Consider the following 22312-nt stretch of genomic DNA (forward strand, 5'->3'; position numbering starts at 1 on the left):
TAGGTTTTCGGACACAAAATGGGCTTAGAGAGGCCACCAATATGCAAGTGCTCGGTAGACAATTTATTGTTTCCCTTGTTATACTTTTTATACATATGTATGAAGTTTTCTTTCCGTAAGTTACTCGTAAAGTCCACAATAATGGTCCTGGTGTCAGAGTCTTTTGAACCTGTGCGGAAAATATCCTTTATTTCGAGTGGTTGAATGGGGACATTAAGGGTTGATCCTATTTTGATCACGGTATTCACTTAGGCTTCTTTGGATTCCGATTTACTAATAGGTACATTTCTAATTTCCACGCAGGACGATCTCACACCACGCTCAAGGTTCTCCAGTTTATCTTCAAGGGTTTTCAAATAAGCACAGTTATTTTTGCGCTCTGTTTCCAATTGTGACTCCAGTGTTTGAACTTTACTCTTGAGATCATCATAACTTTGTGAAAGGAAGGTAACTGTTGATTGTATAGCAGAATTTTGAAGTTAAATCTCCTCTACAGAGGCATACAATTGGTCAAATTTACTGTTCTGTTCTACCTTGAAGTCAGAAAACATGGTTCTCATTTCCGTTATGAATGAAAATAAAGATAAGTCCATATCCTGGCTAATCCCCGACTCAGTGAATTTACGCTTGCTACTATGGCGGATAACGTTCATAAGTTTACCATCGGTGCTGGCAAGCCTATCGAAGTTAGATATATCAGGTTCAGAGGAGCCATGGTGCAACGTGGTCTTTAGGGGCTCCAGGAGTGATGACGAAGGTGTGGGTGTTGATGGGGGTGATCTGTTTATCGGCATATTTTTAACAAGTAAGTACTAGGGCGCGAGCAATGCGAGGAGGTGGTACCACTTTTTGTATTATAAAGGGCTTATTACATTTGACTAAATTCAGTCGTCTAAATAGGTTTGTCTAATTAGGTTTCTAAATGATTTAATGAAAATTACCTTTCTAAATGCGATTACATTTGACTGAATTTAGTGACTGAATCATTTAGACGACTGAATTTAGTCAAATGTAATAAGCCCTTAATTTGCAAAATACGAAAGCGTAGAAAACACGCAGACACACCCTAGAACTATTGAAATCCTAGTTAGTTTGGGTAGGTTACCGTATTTGATGCTCTTCACTTAAAAGTACTAGGCGCGCATAGCACGCAGCAGTACGATGTAGCGGCGACGTCACTTTCAAGGGCGCCAAGCCAATTACTGCCTTCAAAGATGGTGGTGTGTGTACCTTTTGTCCTTCGCTGGGGGGCGGTGCCATGCGAGAGCGAGATAGCAGTAGTCACGCCGAGAGGGTCATGCGCAGGAGGTGGAGCTCAGACTGGCTCCACCTCCTGCGCATGCCCCTCTCTTCGTTGCTACTGCTATCTCGCTCTCCCTGTGATGGCTGATGTAGTTGATGGTTTGTGATGTTGCTCCTTTGATTTTATGCACTCCTAATTTTCGCGCAATGAGGTCTATGTGAAGCAAAGTTGAAAAGAAGTTTATCTTCTGTCGTGAGTGTAGTGAATGTGAGTATTTATGTGTGTGTATGCTGTTACAGTGATAATTTGACATTATTGATATATTTACTAGTTTAAAACCATGAATGTGATTTATAGGAAAAGTACAAAATATTAAATCAAATCAAACAAGTGATATACAGGACATGCTGGCCTTACTGCAGTAGATTATAATCAGCTGACGGGTACATAGTCATTGTTTTGGGAGGTCTGACTCATCTTTGATCATGATGTGTTGAGCTCCATCTTTCTCTCGGATAAAAATTTTGCCATTCTTGATCCAGCAGTGTTGGTACTTATTCGTGCTGGCAAAATCACGTGCCAGGAAGAACAAGCGTTTCATTTTTGGTGTTAGGTTTTCGGACACAAAAATGGGCTTAGAGAGGCCACCAATATGCAAGTGCTCGGTAGACAATTTATTGTTTCCCTTGTTATACTTTTTATACATATGTATGAAGTTTTCTTTCCGTAAGTTACTCGTAAAGTCCACAATAATGGTCCTGGTGTCAGAGTCTTTTGAACCTGTGCGGAAAATATCCTTTATTTCGAGTGGTTGAATGGGGACATTAAGGGTTGATCCTATTTTGATCACGGTATTCACTTAGGCTTCTTTGGATTCCGATTTACTAATAGGTACATTTCTAATTTCCACGCAGGACGATCTCACACCACGCTCAAGGTTCTCCAGTTTATCTTCAAGGGTTTTCAAATAAGCACAGTTATTTTTGCGCTCTGTTTCCAATTGTGACTCCAGTGTTTGAACTTTACTCTTGAGATCATCATAACTTTGTGAAAGGAAGGTAACTGTTGATTGTATAGCAGAATTTTGAAGTTAAATCTCCTCTACAGAGGCATACAATTGGTCAAATTTACTGTTCTGTTCTACCTTGAAGTCAGAAAACATGGTTCTCATTTCCGTTATGAATGAAAATAAAGATAAGTCCATATCCTGGCTAATCCCCGACTCAGTGAATTTACGCTTGCTACTATGGCGGATAACGTTCATAAGTTTACCATCGGTGCTGGCAAGCCTATCGAAGTTAGATATATCAGGTTCAGAGGAGCCATGGTGCAACGTGGTCTTTAGGGGCTCCAGGAGTGATGACGAAGGTGTGGGTGTTGATGGGGTGATCTGTTTATCGGCATATTTTTAACAAGTAAGTACTAGGGCGCGAGCAATGCGAGGAGGTGGTACCACTTTTTGTATTATAATTTGCAAAATACGAAAGCGTAGAAAACACGCAGACACACCCTAGAACTATTGAAATCCTAGTTAGTTTGGGTAGGTTACCGTATTTGATGCTCTTCACTTAAAAGTACTAGGCGCGCATAGCACGCAGCAGTACGATGTAGCGGCGACGTCACTTTCAAGGGCGCCAAGCCAATTACTGCCTTCAAAGATGGTGGTGTGTGTACCTTTTGTCCTTCGCTGGGGGCGGTGCCATGCGAGCGAGATAGCAGTAGTCACGCCGAGAGGGTCATGCGCAGGAGGTGGAGCTCAGACTGGCTCCACCTCCTGCGCATCCTTCGTTGCTACTGCTATCTCGCTATCATGGCTGATGTAGTTGATGGTTTGTGATGTTGCTCCTTTGATTTTATGCACTCCTAATTTTCGCGCAATGAGGTCTATGTGAAGCAAAGTTGAAAAGAAGTTTATCTTCTGTCGTGAGTGTAGTGAATGTGAGTATTTATGTGTGTGTATGCTGTTACAGTGATAATTTGACATTATTGATATATTTACTAGTTTAAAACCATGAATGTGATTTATAGGAAAAGTACAAAATATTAAATCAAATCAAACAAGTGATATACAGGACATGCTGGCCTTACTGCAGTAGATTATAATCAGCTGACGGGTACATAGTCATTGTTTTGGGAGGTCTGACTCATCTTTGATCATGATGTGTTGAGCTCCATCTTTCTCTCGGATAAAAATTTTGCCATTCTTGATCCAGCAGTGTTGGTACTTATTCGTGCTGGCAAAATCACGTGCCAGGAAGAACAAGCGTTTCATTTTGGTGTTAGGTTTTCGGACACAAAATGGGCTTAGAGAGCCACCAATATGCAAGTGCTCGGTAGACAATTTATTGTTTCCCTTGTTATACTTTTTATACATATGTATGAAGTTTTCTTTCCGTAAGTTACTCGTAAAGTCCACAATAATGGTCCTGGTGTCAGAGTCTTTTGAACCTGTGCGGAAAATATCCTTTATTTCGAGTGGTTGAATGGGGACATTAAGGGTTGATCCTATTTTGATCACGGTATTCACTTAGGCTTCTTTGGATTCCGATTTACTAATAGGTACATTTCTAATTTCCATGCAGGACGATCTCACACCACGCTCAAGGTTCTCCAGTTTATCTTCAAGGGTTTTCAAATAAGCACAGTTATTTTTGCGCTCTGTTTCCAATTGTGACTCCAGTGTTTGAACTTTACTCTTGAGATCATCATAACTTTGTGAAAGGAAGGTAACTGTTGATTGTATAGCAGAATTTTGAAGTTAAATCTCCTCTACAGAGGCATACAATTGGTCAAATTTACTGTTCTGTTCTACCTTGAAGTCAGAAAACATGGTTCTCATTTCCGTTATGAATGAAAATAATGATAAGTCCATATCCTGGCTAATCTCCGACTCAGTGAATTTACGCTTGCTACTATGGCGGATAACGTTCATAAGTTTACCATCGGTGCTGGCAAGCCTATCGAAGTTAGATATATCAGGTTCAGAGGAGCCATGGTGCAACGTGGTCTTTAGGGGCTCCAAAAAAGGATATTACAAAATATCTGATTATTTAAATGATAAAGAAGCTTGGGAATGAGCTGCTCGCTTAGTGAGTGATATCTTTTTAAATGCCTGTGTATTGTTACTTTTGACATTTAAATATTATTATCATCAGATAACATTTTATTAATGACATTCTTTTTATTGACATTTATATGTTATAATTGTATTTTTTTTTTTAAATTTATTATTATTTTTGTGAATGTGAGTATCGTGTATGCGAGCAACATTATATATTCTTATAACATAAATACTGTCTGGCGGGTTTGAGTATTTTTGAATGGCCTACGCAAATGTTCTGCAGATCTGGTATCGTCGTGTGACAGGTCGTTGAGCTCCCTAAGATATGGTTGAGCTACACGACGACTGATGCATGCGTGCCGTCTGTTGGGACTGGTCAGCTCCAGCCTGATGTGGCTCTTTCCTCAAAAGGCCATTCCAGACCGCGTACATGGTGACACTCACACATAATTATTTCATTTATAACATGTTTGGACTTTAAAAGAGACTATGACCCTTGAGTTTGTTTCGGCGTTTCTTCTCAGGGATCAGTCAGTTAGGAAATGCCGGCCTCAGCGTTCTTAAAATGACGTGTAAAAGTGATGTAATGTCCAACTTGCAAAATAAACAATTTCATTTCATTTCATTTCATTTCATTCCAGGAGTGATGACGAAGGTGTGGGTGTTGATGGGGGTGATCTGTTTATCGGCATATTTTTAACAAGTAAGTACTAGGGCGCGAGCAATGCGAGGAGGTGGTACCACTTTTTGTATTATAATTTGCAAAATACGAAAGCGTAGAAAACACGCAGACACACCCTAGAACTATTGAAATCCTAGTTAGTTTGGGTAGGTTACCGTATTTGATGCTCTTCACTTAAAAGTACTAGGCGCGCATAGCACGCAGCAGTACGATGTAGCGGCGACGTCACTTTCAAGGGCGCCAAGCCAATTACTGCCTTTCAAAGATGGTGGTGTGTGTACCTTTTGTCCTTCGCTGGGGGGCGGTGCCATGCGAGAGCGAGATAGCAGTAGCAACGAAGAGAGGGGCATGCGCAGGAGGTGGAGCCAGTCTGAGCTCCACCTCCTGCGCATGACCCTCTCGGCGTGTAGTTGATGGTTTGTGATGTTGCTCCTTTGATTTTATGCACTCCTAATTTTCGCGCAATGAGGTCTATGTGAAGCAAAGTTGAAAAGAAGTTTATCTTCTGTCGTGAGTGTAGTGAATGTGAGTATTTATGTGTGTGTATGCTGTTACAGTGATAATTTGACATTATTGATATATTTACTAGTTTAAAACCATGAATGTGATTTATAGGAAAAGTACAAAATATTAAATCAAATCAAACAAGTGATATACAGGACATGCTGGCCTTACTGCAGTAGATTATAATCAGCTGACGGGTACATAGTCATTGTTTTGGGAGGTCTGACTCATCTTTGATCATGATGTGTTGAGCTCCATCTTTCTCTCGGATAAAAATTTTGCCATTCTTGATCCAGCAGTGTTGGTACTTATTCGTGCTGGCAAAATCACGTGCCAGGAAGAACAAGCGTTTCATTTTTGGTGTTAGGTTTTCGGACACAAAATGGGCTTAGAAGGCCACCAATACGCAAGTGCTCGGTAGACAATTTATTGTTTCCCTTGTTATACTTTTTATACATATGTATGAAGTTTTCTTTCCGTAAGTTACTCGTAAAGTCCACAATAATGGTCCTGGTGTCAGAGTCTTTTGAACCTGTGCGGAAAATATCCTTTATTTCGAGTGGTTGAATGGGGACATTAAGGGTTGATCCTATTTTGATCACGGTATTCACTTAGGCTTCTTTGGATTCCGATTTACTAATAGGTACATTTCTAATTTCCACGCAGGACGATCTCACACCACGCTCAAGGTTCTCCAGTTTATCTTCAAGGGTTTTCAAATAAGCACAGTTATTTTTGCGCTCTGTTTCCAATTGTGACTCCAGTGTTTGAACTTTACTCTTGAGATCATCATAACTTTGTGAAAGGAAGGTAACTGTTGATTGTATAGCAGAATTTTGAAGTTAAATCTCCTCTACAGAGGCATACAATTGGTCAAATTTACTGTTCTGTTCTACCTTGAAGTCAGAAAACATGGTTCTCATTTCCGTTATGAATGAAAATAATGATAAGTCCATATCCTGGCTAATCCCCGACTCAGTGAATTTACGCTTGCTACTATGGCGGATAACGTTCATAAGTTTACCATCGGTGCTGGCAAGCCTATCGAAGTTAGATATATCAGGTTCAGAGGAGCCATGGTGCAACGTGGTCTTTAGGGGCTCCAAAAAAGGATATTACAAAATATCTGATTATTTAAATGATAAAGAAGCTTGGGAATGAGCTGCTCGCTTAGTGAGTGATATCTTTTTAAATGCCTGTGTATTGTTACTTTTGACATTTAAATATTATTATCATCAGATAACATTTTATTAATGACATTCTTTTTATTGACATTTATATGTTATAATTGTATTTTTTTTTTAAATTTATTATTATTTTTGTGAATGTGAGTATCGTGTATGCGAGCAACATTATATATTCTTATAACATAAATACTGTCTGGCGGGTTTGAGTATTTTTGAATGGCCTACGCAAATGTTCTGCAGATCTGGTATCGTCGTGTGACAGGTCGTTGAGCTCCCTAAGATATGGTTGAGCTACACGACGACTGATGCATGCGTGCCGTCTGTTGGGACTGGTCAGCTCCAGCCTGATGTGGCTCTTTCCTCAAAAGGCCATTCCAGACCGCGTACATGGTGACACTCACACATAATTATTTCATTTATAACATGTTTGGACTTTAAAAGAGACTATGACCCTTGAGTTTGTTTCGGCGTTTCTTCTCAGGGATCAGTCAGTTAGGAAATGCCGGCCTCAGCGTTCTTAAAATGACGTGTAAAAGTGATGTAATGTCCAACTTGCAAAATAAACAATTTCATTTCATTTCATTTCATTTCATTCCAGGAGTGATGACGAAGGTGTGGGTGTTGATGGGGGTGATCTGTTTATCGGCATATTTTTAACAAGTAAGTACTAGGGCGCGAGCAATGCGAGGAGGTGGTACCACTTTTTGTATTATAATTTGCAAAATACGAAAGCGTAGAAAACACGCAGACACACCCTAGAACTATTGAAATCCTAGTTAGTTTGGGTAGGTTACCGTATTTGATGCTCTTCACTTAAAAGTACTAGGCGCGCATAGCACGCAGCAGTACGATGTAGCGGCGACGTCACTTTCAAGGGCGCCAAGCCAATTACTGCCTTTCAAAGATGGTGGTGTGTGTACCTTTTGTCCTTCGCTGGGGGGCGGTGCCATGCGAGAGCGAGATAGCAGTAGCCACGCCGAGAGGGTCATGCGCAGGAGGTGGAGCTCAGACTGGCTCCACCTCCTGCGCATGCCCCTCTCTTCGTTGCTACTGCTATCTCGCTCTCCCGATGGCTGATGTAGTTGATGGTTTGTGATGTTGCTCCTTTGATTTTATGCACTCCTAATTTTCGCGCAATGAGGTCTATGTGAAGCAAAGTTGAAAAGAAGTTTATCTTCTGTCGTGAGTGTAGTGAATGTGAGTATTTATGTGTGTGTATGCTGTTACAGTGATAATTTGACATTATTGATATATTTACTAGTTTAAAACCATGAATGTGATTTATAGGAAAAGTACAAAATATTAAATCAAATCAAACAAGTGATATACAGGACATGCTGGCCTTACTGCAGTAGATTATAATCAGCTGACGGGTACATAGTCATTGTTTTGGGAGGTCTGACTCATCTTTGATCATGATGTGTTGAGCTCCATCTTTCTCTCGGATAAAAATTTTGCCATTCTTGATCCAGCAGTGTTGGTACTTATTCGTGCTGGCAAAATCACGTGCCAGGAAGAACAAGCGTTTCATTTTTGGTGTTAGGTTTTCGGACACAAAATGGGCTTAGAGAGGCCACCAATATGCAAGTGCTCGGTAGACAATTTATTGTTTCCCTTGTTATACTTTTATACATATGTATGAAGTTTTCTTTCCGTAAGTTACTCGTAAAGTCCACAATAATGGTCCTGGTGTCAGAGTCTTTTGAACCTGTGCGGAAAATATCCTTTATTTCGAGTGGTTGAATGGGGACATTAAGGGTTGATCCTATTTTGATCACGGTATTCACTTAGGCTTCTTTGGATTCCGATTTACTAATAGGTACATTTCTAATTTCCACGCAGGACGATCTCACACCACGCTCAAGGTTCTCCAGTTTATCTTCAAGGGTTTTCAAATAAGCACAGTCATTTTTGCGCTCTGTTTCCAATTGTGACTCCAGTGTTTGAACTTTACTCTTGAGATCATCATAACTTTGTGAAAGGAAGGTAACTGTTGATTGTATAGCAGAATTTTGAAGTTAAATCTCCTCTACAGAGGCATACAATTGGTCAAATTTACTGTTCTGTTCTACCTTGAAGTCAGAAAACATGGTTCTCATTTCCGTTATGAATGAAAATAAAGATAAGTCCATATCCTGGCTAATCCCCGACTCAGTGAATTTACGCTTGCTACTATGGCGGATAACGTTCATAAGTTTACCATCGGTGCTGGCAAGCCTATCGAAGTTAGCTATATCAGATTCAGAGGAGCCATGGTGCAACGTGGTCTTTAGGGGCTCCAGGAGTGATGACGAAGGTGTGAGTGTTGATGGGGGTGATCTGTTTATCGGCATATTTTTAACAAGTAAGTACTAGGGCGCGAGCAATGCGAGGAGGTGGTACCACTTTTTGTATTATAATTTGCAAAATACGAAAGCGTAGAAAACACGCAGACACACCCTAGAACTATTGAAATCCTAGTAAGTTTGGGTAGGTTACCGTATTTGATGCTCTTCACTTAAAAGTACTAGGCGCGCATAGCACGCAGCAGTACGATGTAGCGGCGACGTCACTTTCAAGGGCGCCAAGCCAATTACTGCCGTCAAAGATGGTGGTGTGTGTACCTTTGTCCTTCGCTGGGGGCGGTGCCATGCGAGCGAGATAGCAGTAGCCACGCCGAGGGTCATGCGCAGGAGGTGGAGCTCAGACTGGCTCCACCTCCTGCTGCTATCTCTCTCTCTCCTCTATGGCTGATGTAGTTGATGGTTTGTGATGTTGCTCCTTTGATTTTATGCACTCCTAATTTTCGCGCGGATTTTACGTGTTTAAATTAGATTTAGGGCTGATTTTTCAATCGCCAGATAACTACTATCTGAGGAGTATTTTTAACGTTTTGACAGCTTTTGTATGGAAAATATGTCAAACCGCCATATTTATTCCTCAGATAGAAGTTAACTGATGATTGAAAAATCAGCCCTAATTATTTTAAAATATTAAGTTGCGTGGATTTAGAACGCGTGTGCTCGTCACCGAGGTCCGGAGGGAAGGGAAGGAATAAAAGAATATTCATAGGAATAAAAGAATGCCTGTGAGGTAATCTAAATTAAGGCCAATAGAATCCTTCAACTAGTTTCAAATATACTTTAAATCAAGTGCTGAATTACTGAACCTTGTTGAGCTCTGTGCGGTTCAATTTATGCATTTTCGATAGTTTCATACTTACACCACTTTGAAGACGAACGTACGCATTAGACAGGCTCCCTCGGCCGGCTGGATCATTCTCGATTACCGGAACGAGTCGCTATGTTCATCGTTTTACCTCTGACGGCGACAGTATTGCCAGTTATGTCTTAGTAGACCCGTGAGTACCGTAACTTTAAAGTCAACTCTGATAGGTATTCCTACGTAAACCTTTTGGGTATTTTTTTCCCCAGTTATAAAAATAAAATGTTTATTTGACTTACATCATAATGGTACCTACCTACGATGCCAATTATTTATACTTACGTCTTCATAATTACAGTTTTTTGTTTAGCTCCTGGGACTAAAATACCTATAGCTGTTACCGAGGGAACACCGCTTTAGTATTTCGCTCTCCAGCGGTCTGTATTGTGTGCACTTTTTGAATAGCCTGTACTTAAATAAGTAGCGCTCGCGGTAGGTTGCCAACCTGTTGCTTCTGTTACCTCTCACTAACAATGAAATAAAATACGATGTGAACGTGAGTACTGTGGGCGATATGCCCAAGTCTAATCTGCAGTTCACTTTTTATTTTGCTCACCTTCCAGTCTAGCTACATAGGTATATAAACCAAAGTACAGCAGTTTTCCCTTCATACATCTCTGTCGCTGCCTGGCCATCTTTAATGGCGCCTTAAGTCCTAATAGCGACATAGGCTCATGAGAAACCGTTGGTAACCTATGTCAAATATTGTTCCAAGTTCTTGGGGTAAACTGTTCTTTAATTATTGTTTTTATGTTAATCGATTGAACGCAACATGGTGAAAAATCCTAGCATAGAAACTGTCCCAAATAAGTCAACTAGAAGATACTTAGTGTATTAGCAAAGTATTAATAAGATATTATTAAATACAATTTTAAAGAATAAGCATGATTTAACTTTTACCTAACATTACGTGGAAGCCACGCCGAAGAAGAAGCCCCCAAAAAATCCGACGGAGAAGCAGCTGTTCCTATTGACGAAGCGGAGAAGTTTCTCCAGACAGGCCTGGCTCTCGCCGGCAGCCTGCTTGACGCGCTCCCAGTTCACGTGCAGGTAGCCGCACTCGCACGCGAAGTGCAGCAGGATGATGCCGCCGCCCAGCCCGAAGGCGGCCACGCGCCCCACCCGCACCACCGCCACGCCCGTCGCCCAGCCCGACGCCGTGCCCACGATCAGGTTCTTGCTTGTGTTACTCTTGATGCTGTCTATCGTCAGGTCGAGGATCGACTGGCTGCCTTTAGGACTGTCATCCTTGTCCTCGTGTTTTACGCTACGGAGTTCGTTGTTCGGGATCGGACGGGCCATTGGCACACATTTTTGTTTTACTATACAGCTTTAGATGCAAAATTGTTGCTTTTGAGTTTGTTTTGACAGGTTTTGATGGATCGTTTGGTGTGACACGCGGTACTCTGTCACACCATAGATTGTTTTGCGAAAATGAATGAATAATTACGCTTTACATTTTGCCGTCTACAAAGACCGTTTAAACGGTCTTCGCCACTTCTGCCCTGTTCAACTGATCCTATAAAAGCTTGGATCACGAATTTGCTCCTTAGTTATTCATTTAAAACTATATAAAATGTACCCACCCACCCCTTCTTTTTGATGTGATTATGATTGTCAATAAGGAGGTTGAATGTCTTCGGAATAAAAGAGACCTACTGCATCAAAGTCGGTAGCTACCTCATACACAGAATGAACTCGCTCTTATCACAATTCTTCGACCATACTTTTTTTTATTCAACAAGCAACGTTTGTTATCGTCTTTCACACAGTCATGTTGGTTTTTTTTCATACATATAGGTACTGAATTGTTATGTGCCGGATAAACCATACGGCAAATTGCTACGGGCCCTGCGCCTAGTCATAAAACTAAAGTTCGAGACTACCGGACCGTCAATTTCTTTTTCGCTTCTCTTTAGTAGAGAGTTGGGAGACTCAGGGGACCCTCGCTATTTTTGCTATGGGGCCCCGCCTTTGCTTAATCCGGCACTGGACATAGGTACTTAACTCGGCTTGAAGATACTGTGGTCTTTAAATATCTGCGAGCATATAGCAGTTATTGTTTTAGGTAAAATTTAATCATGTTTAACAGCCCGATCGTTCGAGCAAACGGTTTCTTTGACGAGAACTCCTATACACAAACCTAGGTCAGATATGTTTCTAGTATTATAGCGGCAATCAGCTTGAAGAAGGAATCATAATAATGCATGTTCAGCGCCGTATGGCAACACTGCTACCACCTCGCCTTGCCATAGCTTCAGCAAAGAATCACACTGTTTGGGATAGTATGTACCCTACATTTGCCAAGGATATTAAAGGGTTATCATAAAATGTAGTCTCTTATGACTATGGAATACTGTATATGATTTGTAGGTTCGCTAAATCCATATGAGGTGTTTTTGGTTATTCGAAGCTCTTGTTATAATGTAGGTAGTATTAAACCATTACTTATTTTCACATTTATAATACCTATTTATATTTGGTCAGATAAACGGTAGGCACACTTACATGTGAGTGTAGAGATTTGATGAGAAACATGAGAATGCCATCTCAGATCATCATAACGTAGAGGCTAACTGGATTTTAGGTTCATAAGTATTTGTACTCGTAGTCAGTATAGTGTCGCATGTGATAAGGTAAGCTGCACAAACACTAGCTACATGCTACAAGCGCGGGGGACAAACAAAATAAAAGTACTACCGTGAGGCGCGGCCGCGACACAGAGCCGGCGTCAGTGCCGGCGCTAGTACCGACGCTACGGTACCGACGCTACGGTACCGACGCTACGGTACCGACGCTACGGTACCGACGCTACGGTACCGACGCTACGGTACCGACGCTACTGTCGCCGCCGCGCCACACGCAAGCATGCACATCTTAATTTCATTGAATGTATTTTTCAATAAAACCATATTTTTTCACTTGTTAGGTATTGTCCATATCATATCTAACTATTAAATATAATATTTACATGACATATCGGACACTGACACTTGGAGCACGACAACACGCCGTCCGCCTAAATGCTGCTCGTGATTCAAAAAAACATTGAAAAATATTGAACACCTATTAAAAGCTAAAATTAATAATAACTATCTAAGTTAACGTATAAAGAGGTTTTTTTGTTATAAAATTTCGTGTTTTGTATTAGAATGTTCGTTAAACACTGCAGTCGTCGGTCGCGCGGGGTCCATCACAGTCGCCCCACGCTACCGAAATTACAAATTAAATTAATAGTCGCGACGCGTCGCCCGGGGCCCGCAGCGGCGCGGGGGCCCGCGAGCCGGGGCCCGACACCGGCCCGGCCCGGGCCCCCGGGCCCCGCAGTAAGTACAGTGGGAGCGGGCGACACGGCGCATGCCTACGTATATAATTCGTGCATTATCGATCGATACATTTGTTTACATCTAAATGTATATATAATTTTAAATAACCGCACATGGTATGTAGTAAGTCTGCGCCGGGCAGTCGTTTATTCGTCAGGGTTTGATCAGCAGACAGTATCATCACGTGTAAGTAAGCGTAGAGGCGCTATATATGTAGGAACTCGGCAGTTCTATCGTTTGGCTTCACTCTGTCGACTCTCTCGTGCACACACAGGAGACAGTTGCACCGTACACACTTCACATAAGGTTGACATTGCAATGTAGTGCCGTCGCAGTGAGGAGCAACAGTTGTGCACTTGTATCGAAACTGACCGCTGTTACATAACTTACAAACGTACAAACATTCGCGTGACAAGCTTCGTCTTACAACTACAGAAGACTGGATATCAGCCTTATTGTAAAATTCATAACAAATAAATACAAAAGAAAATCGATTTTTTGTATACAAAACACTGACGAAAACACATCAGTATCGATATAATGATTGGAAGTGATTTGTGTAGTTAGTAAATTACTAGCAAAAAAAACTTCAAAAACGAATACAATAACAAAATTATTGTCTTTTATATGAAACTCAGCGTTATTGTCAGATTAACAAACAATTCCTGTCACAACACTAAATCAACATTACTTTATCACAAACATACGAATCAGTATTAAAAAATCAATACAAAGTTGTCAAACTATTGGCATAACGATACACTCACTCGGAACACAAATAAACATAACGATTGTTCGATCGGTTTCGATAAAAGCACACAAGTAACAATTTCTCTCAATTAAGTCTCTAGCAATTGGAAGATACAATTATGGAATACAGATACATTTCAAATCAAGTACTTTAAATTACAAAAAAATCAGTCAACAGTCGTGAAACATTATTTACGTGAAACTTAAGCTTCGATAGTATTTCGAGTCTACTAAAATATCGATAAAAAAGTCGATTGGCTTTACCCTTGACTAGTGACGAACTTTCTTATATCTATTAGCGCACCGATTTATATTTTCAAATATGAGTTTTAGGCTACCTAGCAAATTATTTTTTATACAAGTCATTACTTATTTACTTGTAAGTCTCACGTGAATAATGTCTATGTTTAATATTGCATACAATGTCAGCGTTTGCACTGATTTCCCGATGTACATTTATTTCGGTAATACTAAATAAATTAGTACACATAAAACAAGGATGAAGTAACAAAGTAACAGAAATAATGTTAACAATTGTATGTGAAACGACAAAGTTCTTGAAACAACGATTGGCTATTTTCGATTCTTTCAGCGAATGATAAGGGAAATTATAATTATGATACAATTTCTTGTAGATCTATGCAATACGATCGAACCGATAAACTTTCGTCTTATAAGAATTTATGGGACTTGGATTAATTTTAATCATGGAATTTTGAAATTTCAATATAATTAATAATGATAACATTGTAGTGGAAACTGATTTCTATTTAAACATTTTGATATGTGAAAATACTTCTTTTAGAAACTTTTATTGATTAAGTGTTATATTTTAAAATAATGTTGCTGATAGTTTAATTTATGCTATTAGCCTTATCGCTTATCAGTTCGATGCGCAATACATTTGAAAAATTTATAATCGACAAGATCGCAATACGCGTGTCACCCACCGCATGCGGGGACACCGCAGCGTACAAAAGAAACCATGATTTTGTACAATAATATAAGTTGATTGACGCTAGAATATGCAAAAGACGGATATATAGAGTGTGTGTGTGCGTGCGGCGGTCAGGCGGGCGCCTCGTCACCTGCGGGGCGCGGCGGCTCGTCGGGCGGGTCCGCCGGCGCGGGCGGCGCGGGCGGCGCGGGCTGCGGCGCGGGCTCGGGCGGCGGGTACACGCGGTAGGGGCGGTACAGCAGCGGCGGCGGCAGCAGCGCGCGCGGCAGGTAGGGCGGCGGCAGCAGGTGCGGGTGCAGCAGGGCGCGCTCCTTGTCGCGCTGCAGGCGCTCGCGCTCGCGCTGCTCCTTCTCGCGCTGCTCGCGCTCCCGCTCGCGCTCCCTGTGGAGTTTGTACAAACTACGATATAAATTTATGTGTACTTAACAATGCCACGCTCACACTTATCTAAGAATGGAAAATATTAATTACAATCATCCTCCGAGCCTTTTCCCAAACTATGTTGGGGTCGGCTTCCAGTCTAACCGGATTCAGCTGAGTACGAGTCTTTACAAGAAGCGACTGCCTATCTGACCTCCTCAACCCAGTTACCCGGGCAACCCGATACCCCTTGGTTAGACTGGTGTCAGACTTACTGGCTTCTGACTACCCGTAACGACTGCCAAGGATGTTCAATGACAGCCGGGACCTACAGTTTAACGTGCCATCCGAAACACAGTCATTGGTGTCTAAGATATACTTAGAAAGTACATACAAACTTAGAAAAGTTGCATTGGTACTTGCCTGACCTGGAATCGAACCCGCGCCCTCATACTCGAGAGGTTGGTTCTTTGCCCACTAGGCCACCACGACTTTTTTTTTTAATATTAATTACAATACATAACATAATTTAAAATTTTATTTATTAGGAAGATACACGGAGTAAGGAAAAATGAGCGGTGATACCATAATACAAGTAGATCAGACGCCTCCATCTAGATCAAATACGTACAATGAGCATGCCTAAACCAATTGACGCGCTACATTATTAGAAGGTTTTCCGTCATGGTATTACTGCTAGTAATTTAGCTAGTGTGTATGTTTAGGTATAACATCCCATATGGTTACCTCTCGCGCTCGCGGTCGCGGTGCTCCTTGTCGTCGTGGTGCGGGTGCACGAGCGGCAGCGGCGGCGCGAGCGGCGGGTACAGCGCGTAGGGCGGCAGCCAGCCCACCGCGCCGCTGCGGAACACGCGCTCCAGGTACATCTGCTCCTCCGCCGCTAGTCTGATAAACACACAACACAACAATCAGCATTACCTTGCGTTGGAATATACCTACTCAAAGCCGTCAGAACCAAGTGGGACCCTGACCACTGTCATAAGTAGCCTAATACTTGACAGTGGTTTTGGTTGCGCCTTTGATTGCGCGAAAAAGCCCTCAGCTTTACCGTGTGCCCACAAAATAGTCCCAGCAAACTCATTGAATAAGGGGCCACCGAATTTACTAGCCTTGCTAAAATCAAAGCAACATTTTCAGAAAAGTAAAAGATCATAAGGGAGCGATAAGTTTATTGAATATCCCTACTGACATTAGTTTCCTCCTATTAAGTAGCTAGAATTAGGTTGAGAAGGGCAACATCTCTCTCTAGACTTTCAAAGAGACTTGAACCCTTCCTTTTGTTACGCTATGTCTTCTGAAGAAGTTAATGTGAACAAAATAAAGCTGATGTTTACCTGTATTGCAGCGCGGCGCTGGAGTAGATGCTGGGGTGCGCGTAGGGCGAGTACGCACTCGGCTCCAGCAGCGGGAACGACGCCGCCGGGTGCGACAGTCTACAACAGTACCACCACATACATTACACATCATAATACATATCATACATGCCTATAAGAAGGAGCTCCTTTACGGCTACTTAGAGGTAAAACACCGAAAGCCTTCGACCGTAAAGTGGGCCTCATTACCCCACTAGTCCATCGTGCACAATGCATTTCACGTAGAAAATCCAAAAGGGTAGTTGCTGTTTGGTCTCCATTGTTTTTCAATGCAAGCAAACGTCGATTGCTCATAGCATGCACTTGACATGTGGTTTACTGTACAGGTGGACAGAAATCCTTCTTTCTAGTATTGAAAATCTGAAAGTGGGCCAACAAAAACCTTTATAACAAGAGACTCCTAAAATCCCGGTCCATAATATTTAATTGTAGGTACATAATAGTAGTAGTAGTGACCTGTGACCGCGCTAGCTGCGCGTATGTTGTAGTAGGTCAGCGTGGCGCGCAACAGGTGGTCTGCCAGACACGCGCGACTCACTTGTATGGCTACTCACGCTTAACGCAACCCTCACTGTAGGTATAACTAGATTGTAGGTTGTTTTCAAAGTAAGATGATTGAAACGATCTTGACGAAATTTGGTGCCTATGATTAGACATTCAATCCTACAAGCCTCTACTCTTTCATCCTCATATCCCGAGAACGAATCAACCAAAACTTAGATATTATGGGTCTTTCGTCATCTCAACACACTTAACTTATCACGAATGTGTTCAATTGGTGAAACTCAAAATTTTATCATTTATCATGTCGTCAACTCGACACGTCAAGATTTTGATGCGTGTTCAGTTGGTGAAACTTAAATTATTCACCTTTAAGGTTTCACCAAGTCAACACGTTTTATAATTTAACCCGATTTCAAATAAAAAGTACAGTCAACAAATGAATGTATTCATTTTCTGTGTCACAAACATCATCGGCCACTGAACGTCAGCTTAGCAAACGCGAACATGGACTCCCAAACTACTTAGTACAAGTACTAGGAAATCATAAGTGCATTGAAGCCAGATGCATTAGCAACTTTTAATAATTTTCTACAATAAAATAATGGTATTGAAATCGAATCATTGTTTGTCACAAGTACTAGGGTAACAGAACTAGACAAAAGATTTAACAACACCAACAACTCTGCCTATCATATTTTTTCGGCTGAACCATACTTATTACATGGTTCCAAATGGAACTATGAACTTGTAGGAAAAGAACACGTGGGAGCTACTTAGTACCTAATTGCGTGACATATAATAAGTAGAGGTACATACCTGTCATCAGGTCGGTAGGGCTGGAAGCCGCTGGCGGGCAGGTGGTGCGGGCTGGCGCGCTTGGGCGGCGCCGCCGGCTTCTCCTTGTCGGGGGCTGCGGCCGCCGTGCCTGCACACTCGCATCGTCAGCCTACCCGCTATGTACGCGTTTAGCTCTTACAATAACCAACACCTTAGAAGACCAGCTTTTGTCAACAGGCTACTTTGTAATAATAGGGGATGATTTATGTTTGTTGAATCCCCGAATTAGCTTTTACTTTGTCCAACACGGCTGAAGTCTTTGTGAAAAGACTTCTGCATCAACTTGGGGGTATATTTTTTGTTTGTTGAAACCGCGATTGATAGCATTGCTATACTTTTCTGATCTAGGGATACACAACAAAACATATACAAAACAGAGGGCTGATTGATTGATTGATGATGAACTCCTGTAATTATCTCATGAGGTTTATTTTGTTTAGGACAACCTCAAAAAGAGATATTTATATTACTTTCTACGAATAGGCAATTTTGTTACAGTGTTTGGGATCATTAGGAGATTTGTAGTAAGAACAATAAGACGGGAAGTCATGTATGAAGAAAAAATAAAATAAATGAAAACCACTATAAGAGCTAAACGCAGTCAAAATCAATAATAAAAGTTACAAGTTAAAATATTTAAAACATCAATAACAAAATATGAAATCACTATTTTATACAAAACTTCAAAGTTCTTAAAATATCTTAACTCTTAGTAACAATATAATGTTATTTATGAAACAAGCAGTATTTAACAAATTGACAAGAGCAGTTACACCATTCAATAATGTCCATCAACACTTTACCCAGTCAATATATGTTATGAAATTAATCACATTTACCGGTCAAAGTGCTTCGGTAGCTCTGGTCAATCATCACAATCTCATATGTTAAGTAACAACTAAGTTCTAGCGAGACAATTGTATTCCACAACAATGTTGTACACATATGGACAAGTAAACAACCCAACAAGTGCACTCAGAAGCTGAAGAAATAAAAAAGAAAAATTGGGGATCAGCTGACGTATAAGACAGTGGACAGTTACCATACCAAAAATCATGAAAATTTTTTGACCAACTTATTTGCACATGGTCCGGTTAATTTAGAGAATAGCTGGTTGGTTCAGGCACTGTCCAGTGTCCGTCTGTCGTGGAGGCTAGCTAGCTGGACTCACCGTCCTTAGCGTCGGGTCCCGCGTTCTTGGCGAGCGTCCGTAGCGCCGCCGCGAACGGACCGCCCTTGTTCGGGGGGATCTCGGCTCGCTTAGGTATTTTGCTCGCACTCACACCTGTTGACAATGGAGACGATTTTGTTTGAGTATGTGAAAAAGAATTTGTTGTATGTTTTGGTTTAGATTTGGAGGGGTGGCAGAAGCTTAAGGCAGCGTCAATTAAATATTGCTGAAATGTAATGTTCACGACTCATGAACAATACAATCAAAGGCCCCCTTTGCGCTATATCTCAGACGCTTTGTCATGCAACAGACCCGACAAATATCAAGTGTCTGTGATACCTTATAAAACCTTAAAAACGTCTAATACCATGTTGATTTCTGACCGCGATAAAATTCGTAAAAGTAGTTTTATTTAAACTTTTTATACCATTTTACGATACATATTGAAAGGATGATGGGCAATTTTGTATGAACCCTGGCCTGATAACCAATAAAGTTCTAATGTATATTATAGTATTGCTTATACGCTACAGTTACTGAAATAAAACAGTTCATGTCAAGAATCGACCGGAAATAAGTACAGTCGGGCAGAAAAGAGTTATACTTTTTGCACCTATTTTTTTTAGTTAAAATAAAATCTAAAGTGGAAAAATTCATTGTATGACGTATTTTCGTCAACTTATCACTTATTGAAATAAGCCTAGGGTACACTATCAATAAAAATCGGTCTTAACTAGGCATAATTGTTTTAATAGCAAAACAAAACATTGAAACTTTTACTTCTACCACCGTATACTATTTCCATTATTGGAGATAGGATTTCCTCGTTCTGCGGCACCAGGATAGTTGGCCCTGGGTTGTCGAATTATTAGAAAAATGGAGACCCACCCCAGCTTCGCGCGGAAAAGCGGTATTTTCTCACTATTTAACTGATGTTATTACACATACAAACCTTCCTCTTCAGTCACTCTATCTTTGAATATATTATACCTAACCTAACCTAAACTCCCAGCTTTGTCCACATGGATGATACAGGGGGGTGAAATAGCCGCGAAACGCTTCGAGAAAAGGATGGTACGGCCGAGCCCGCTTTGCTCAGACTTGACTGGGGCACTGCTGTGCCTCCAGATATTAAAAAACCGTATCAAAATCCGTTGCGTAGTTTGGAAGAGTTAAGCTTTTAAAGGGACATAGGGATATAATGACTGAAAAAGCGACTTTGTTTTATACTATTTAGTGATACACAAATAGTAGATAGACCAAACGGGTGGTCAGGACCGCAAGGATACATGAGGGGTTTACTCAGTAGAATAAAGTTATTTAAGTTGTTTGTCAGCTCGTCATTTAAGTTGCAGTTATTTAAGTTGTTCTCGTCATATGGCACATCAGGCTTGTTAGCCAGAACAGTCGACAGTCATTGGTGATGATAGATTGATGCCAGCACACCTCCAATTCCACAGGATTATATTTCAAAGCAAGATGTATTATCCTGGCCATTAGATGATGTCTGTGCAAATGGGCACACTTGCTTAACTGAACTGATTTGAAAAATCTTTCAGTGGTGGAAAAGCTACTTACGTTATTTATAATAAGAAGATAGGTTTTCTTTACATACGTGCCAAAGTGGTTTAATTCCATAGGCAGTCGTAGGCTTACAGGACTGATATCTTTTTTCCCCAGTAGTTAACAATGTTCCACCCATAACAAAAATTGAAGTGAATGAATTGAAGGAAAGGCGGAATACCTTACGTTGTGAATACTAACTGTTGTTTTTTTATATGGACACATGCACCTTCTCTGACACGTCCTGACTGATATTGACAATAATATAATGCACTGCTCCCAAACAAAATGTTGTGGTTCAAATCCATAGCTCTCCTATGCTATCAAGTGTCATATCTTCGTTCTCCGGTGGTTTACAATGTTTTGCCCATAATAAAAAATGAAGCTTATGACATAAGCTACCATTTGATGTGCAAATGGTTTTTATTGGATATACCGGTTAGACTCACCGGAATGGCGGAATACGTACATCATAAATACGTTGTAAATACTACCTGCTAAATAATCTTTTTTTTTTATAAGCTTGGAAAATATGGGCACTGACACCTTGTGTGATACGTCCTGACTAATATGGACAATAATATAATGCACTTAAACATCTCTCTCATACAAAATATGTAGTGGTTCGAGTCCATGCGCTGTCCTATGCTATCAAGTGTCATATCTTCGTTCTCCGGTGGTTTACAATGTTTTGCCCATAATAAAAAATGAAGCTTAGAATATAAGCTATCATTTGATATACAAACGGTTTTCATTGGTTATGCCGGTTAGACTCACCAGAACGGCGAAATACGTACACCATACGTTGTAAACACTACCTGCTAAATAATCTTTTTTTTTCAATAAAATTGGAAAATATGGGCACAGATATCTTCTGTGACTCGTTCTAACAATTATTGACAATAATGATGCACTTAAACATCCCTCCCATACAAAATATGTAGTGGTTCAAGTCCATAGGCTATCTTATGCTATCAAGTGTCATATCTTCGTTCTCCGGTGGCTTACAATGTTTTGCCCATAATAAAAAATTAAGCTTAGGGTATAAGCTATCATTTGATATACAAACGGTTTTCATTGGTTCTGCCGGTTAGACTCACCAGAACGGCGAAATACGTACACCATACGTTGTAAATACTACCTGCTAAATAATCTTTTTTTTTTCAATAAAATTGGAAAATATGGGCACAGACACCTTCTGTGACTCGTTCTGAAAATTATTGACAATAATAATGCACTTAATCATCCCTCCCATACTCAATGAAGTGGTTCAAGTCCATGGGCTGTCCTATGCTATCAGGTGTTGTATCTTCGTTCTCCGGTGGTTTACAATGTTTTGCCCATAATAAAAAATGAAGCTTAGGGTATAAGCTATCATTTGATATGCGAATGGTTTTTATTGGATATACCGGCCAATTTTACCCATCATCCTTTCTTATTTTCCATACTACAAAATAGTTCATGACGTTACGTTAGGTTCGGAAACTCATATCCGGATCTTTTTAACACTGTCAAAAAAACTGATCCATTACATCGATTAGTGATAGACAGCTGTGTGTGACGTGCCC

At 40.7% G+C, this 22312-nt stretch overlaps 1 protein-coding gene across 1 annotated transcript in view; it reads right to left on the minus strand.

The window, feature by feature from the left end:
• Positions 1–22312, minus strand: part of LOC110374928 (uncharacterized) — a 156631-nt gene that overhangs the window by 10855 nt on the left and 123464 nt on the right. The window contains exons 19-23 of the mRNA XM_064041645.1: positions 19182–19295; positions 17990–18098; positions 16631–16729; positions 16023–16181; positions 15046–15296 (exon numbers count right to left, since the gene is read on the minus strand). Coding sequence (XP_063897715.1) covers positions 15046–15296; positions 16023–16181; positions 16631–16729; positions 17990–18098; positions 19182–19295 — 732 coding nt within the window. The remainder of the gene's footprint in view (positions 1–15045; positions 15297–16022; positions 16182–16630; positions 16730–17989; positions 18099–19181; positions 19296–22312) is intronic.

This window comes from Helicoverpa armigera, chromosome 25 (genome assembly GCF_030705265.1).
Source record: "Helicoverpa armigera isolate CAAS_96S chromosome 25, ASM3070526v1, whole genome shotgun sequence".
In the NCBI taxonomy this organism is placed as follows: domain Eukaryota; kingdom Metazoa; phylum Arthropoda; class Insecta; order Lepidoptera; family Noctuidae; genus Helicoverpa; species Helicoverpa armigera.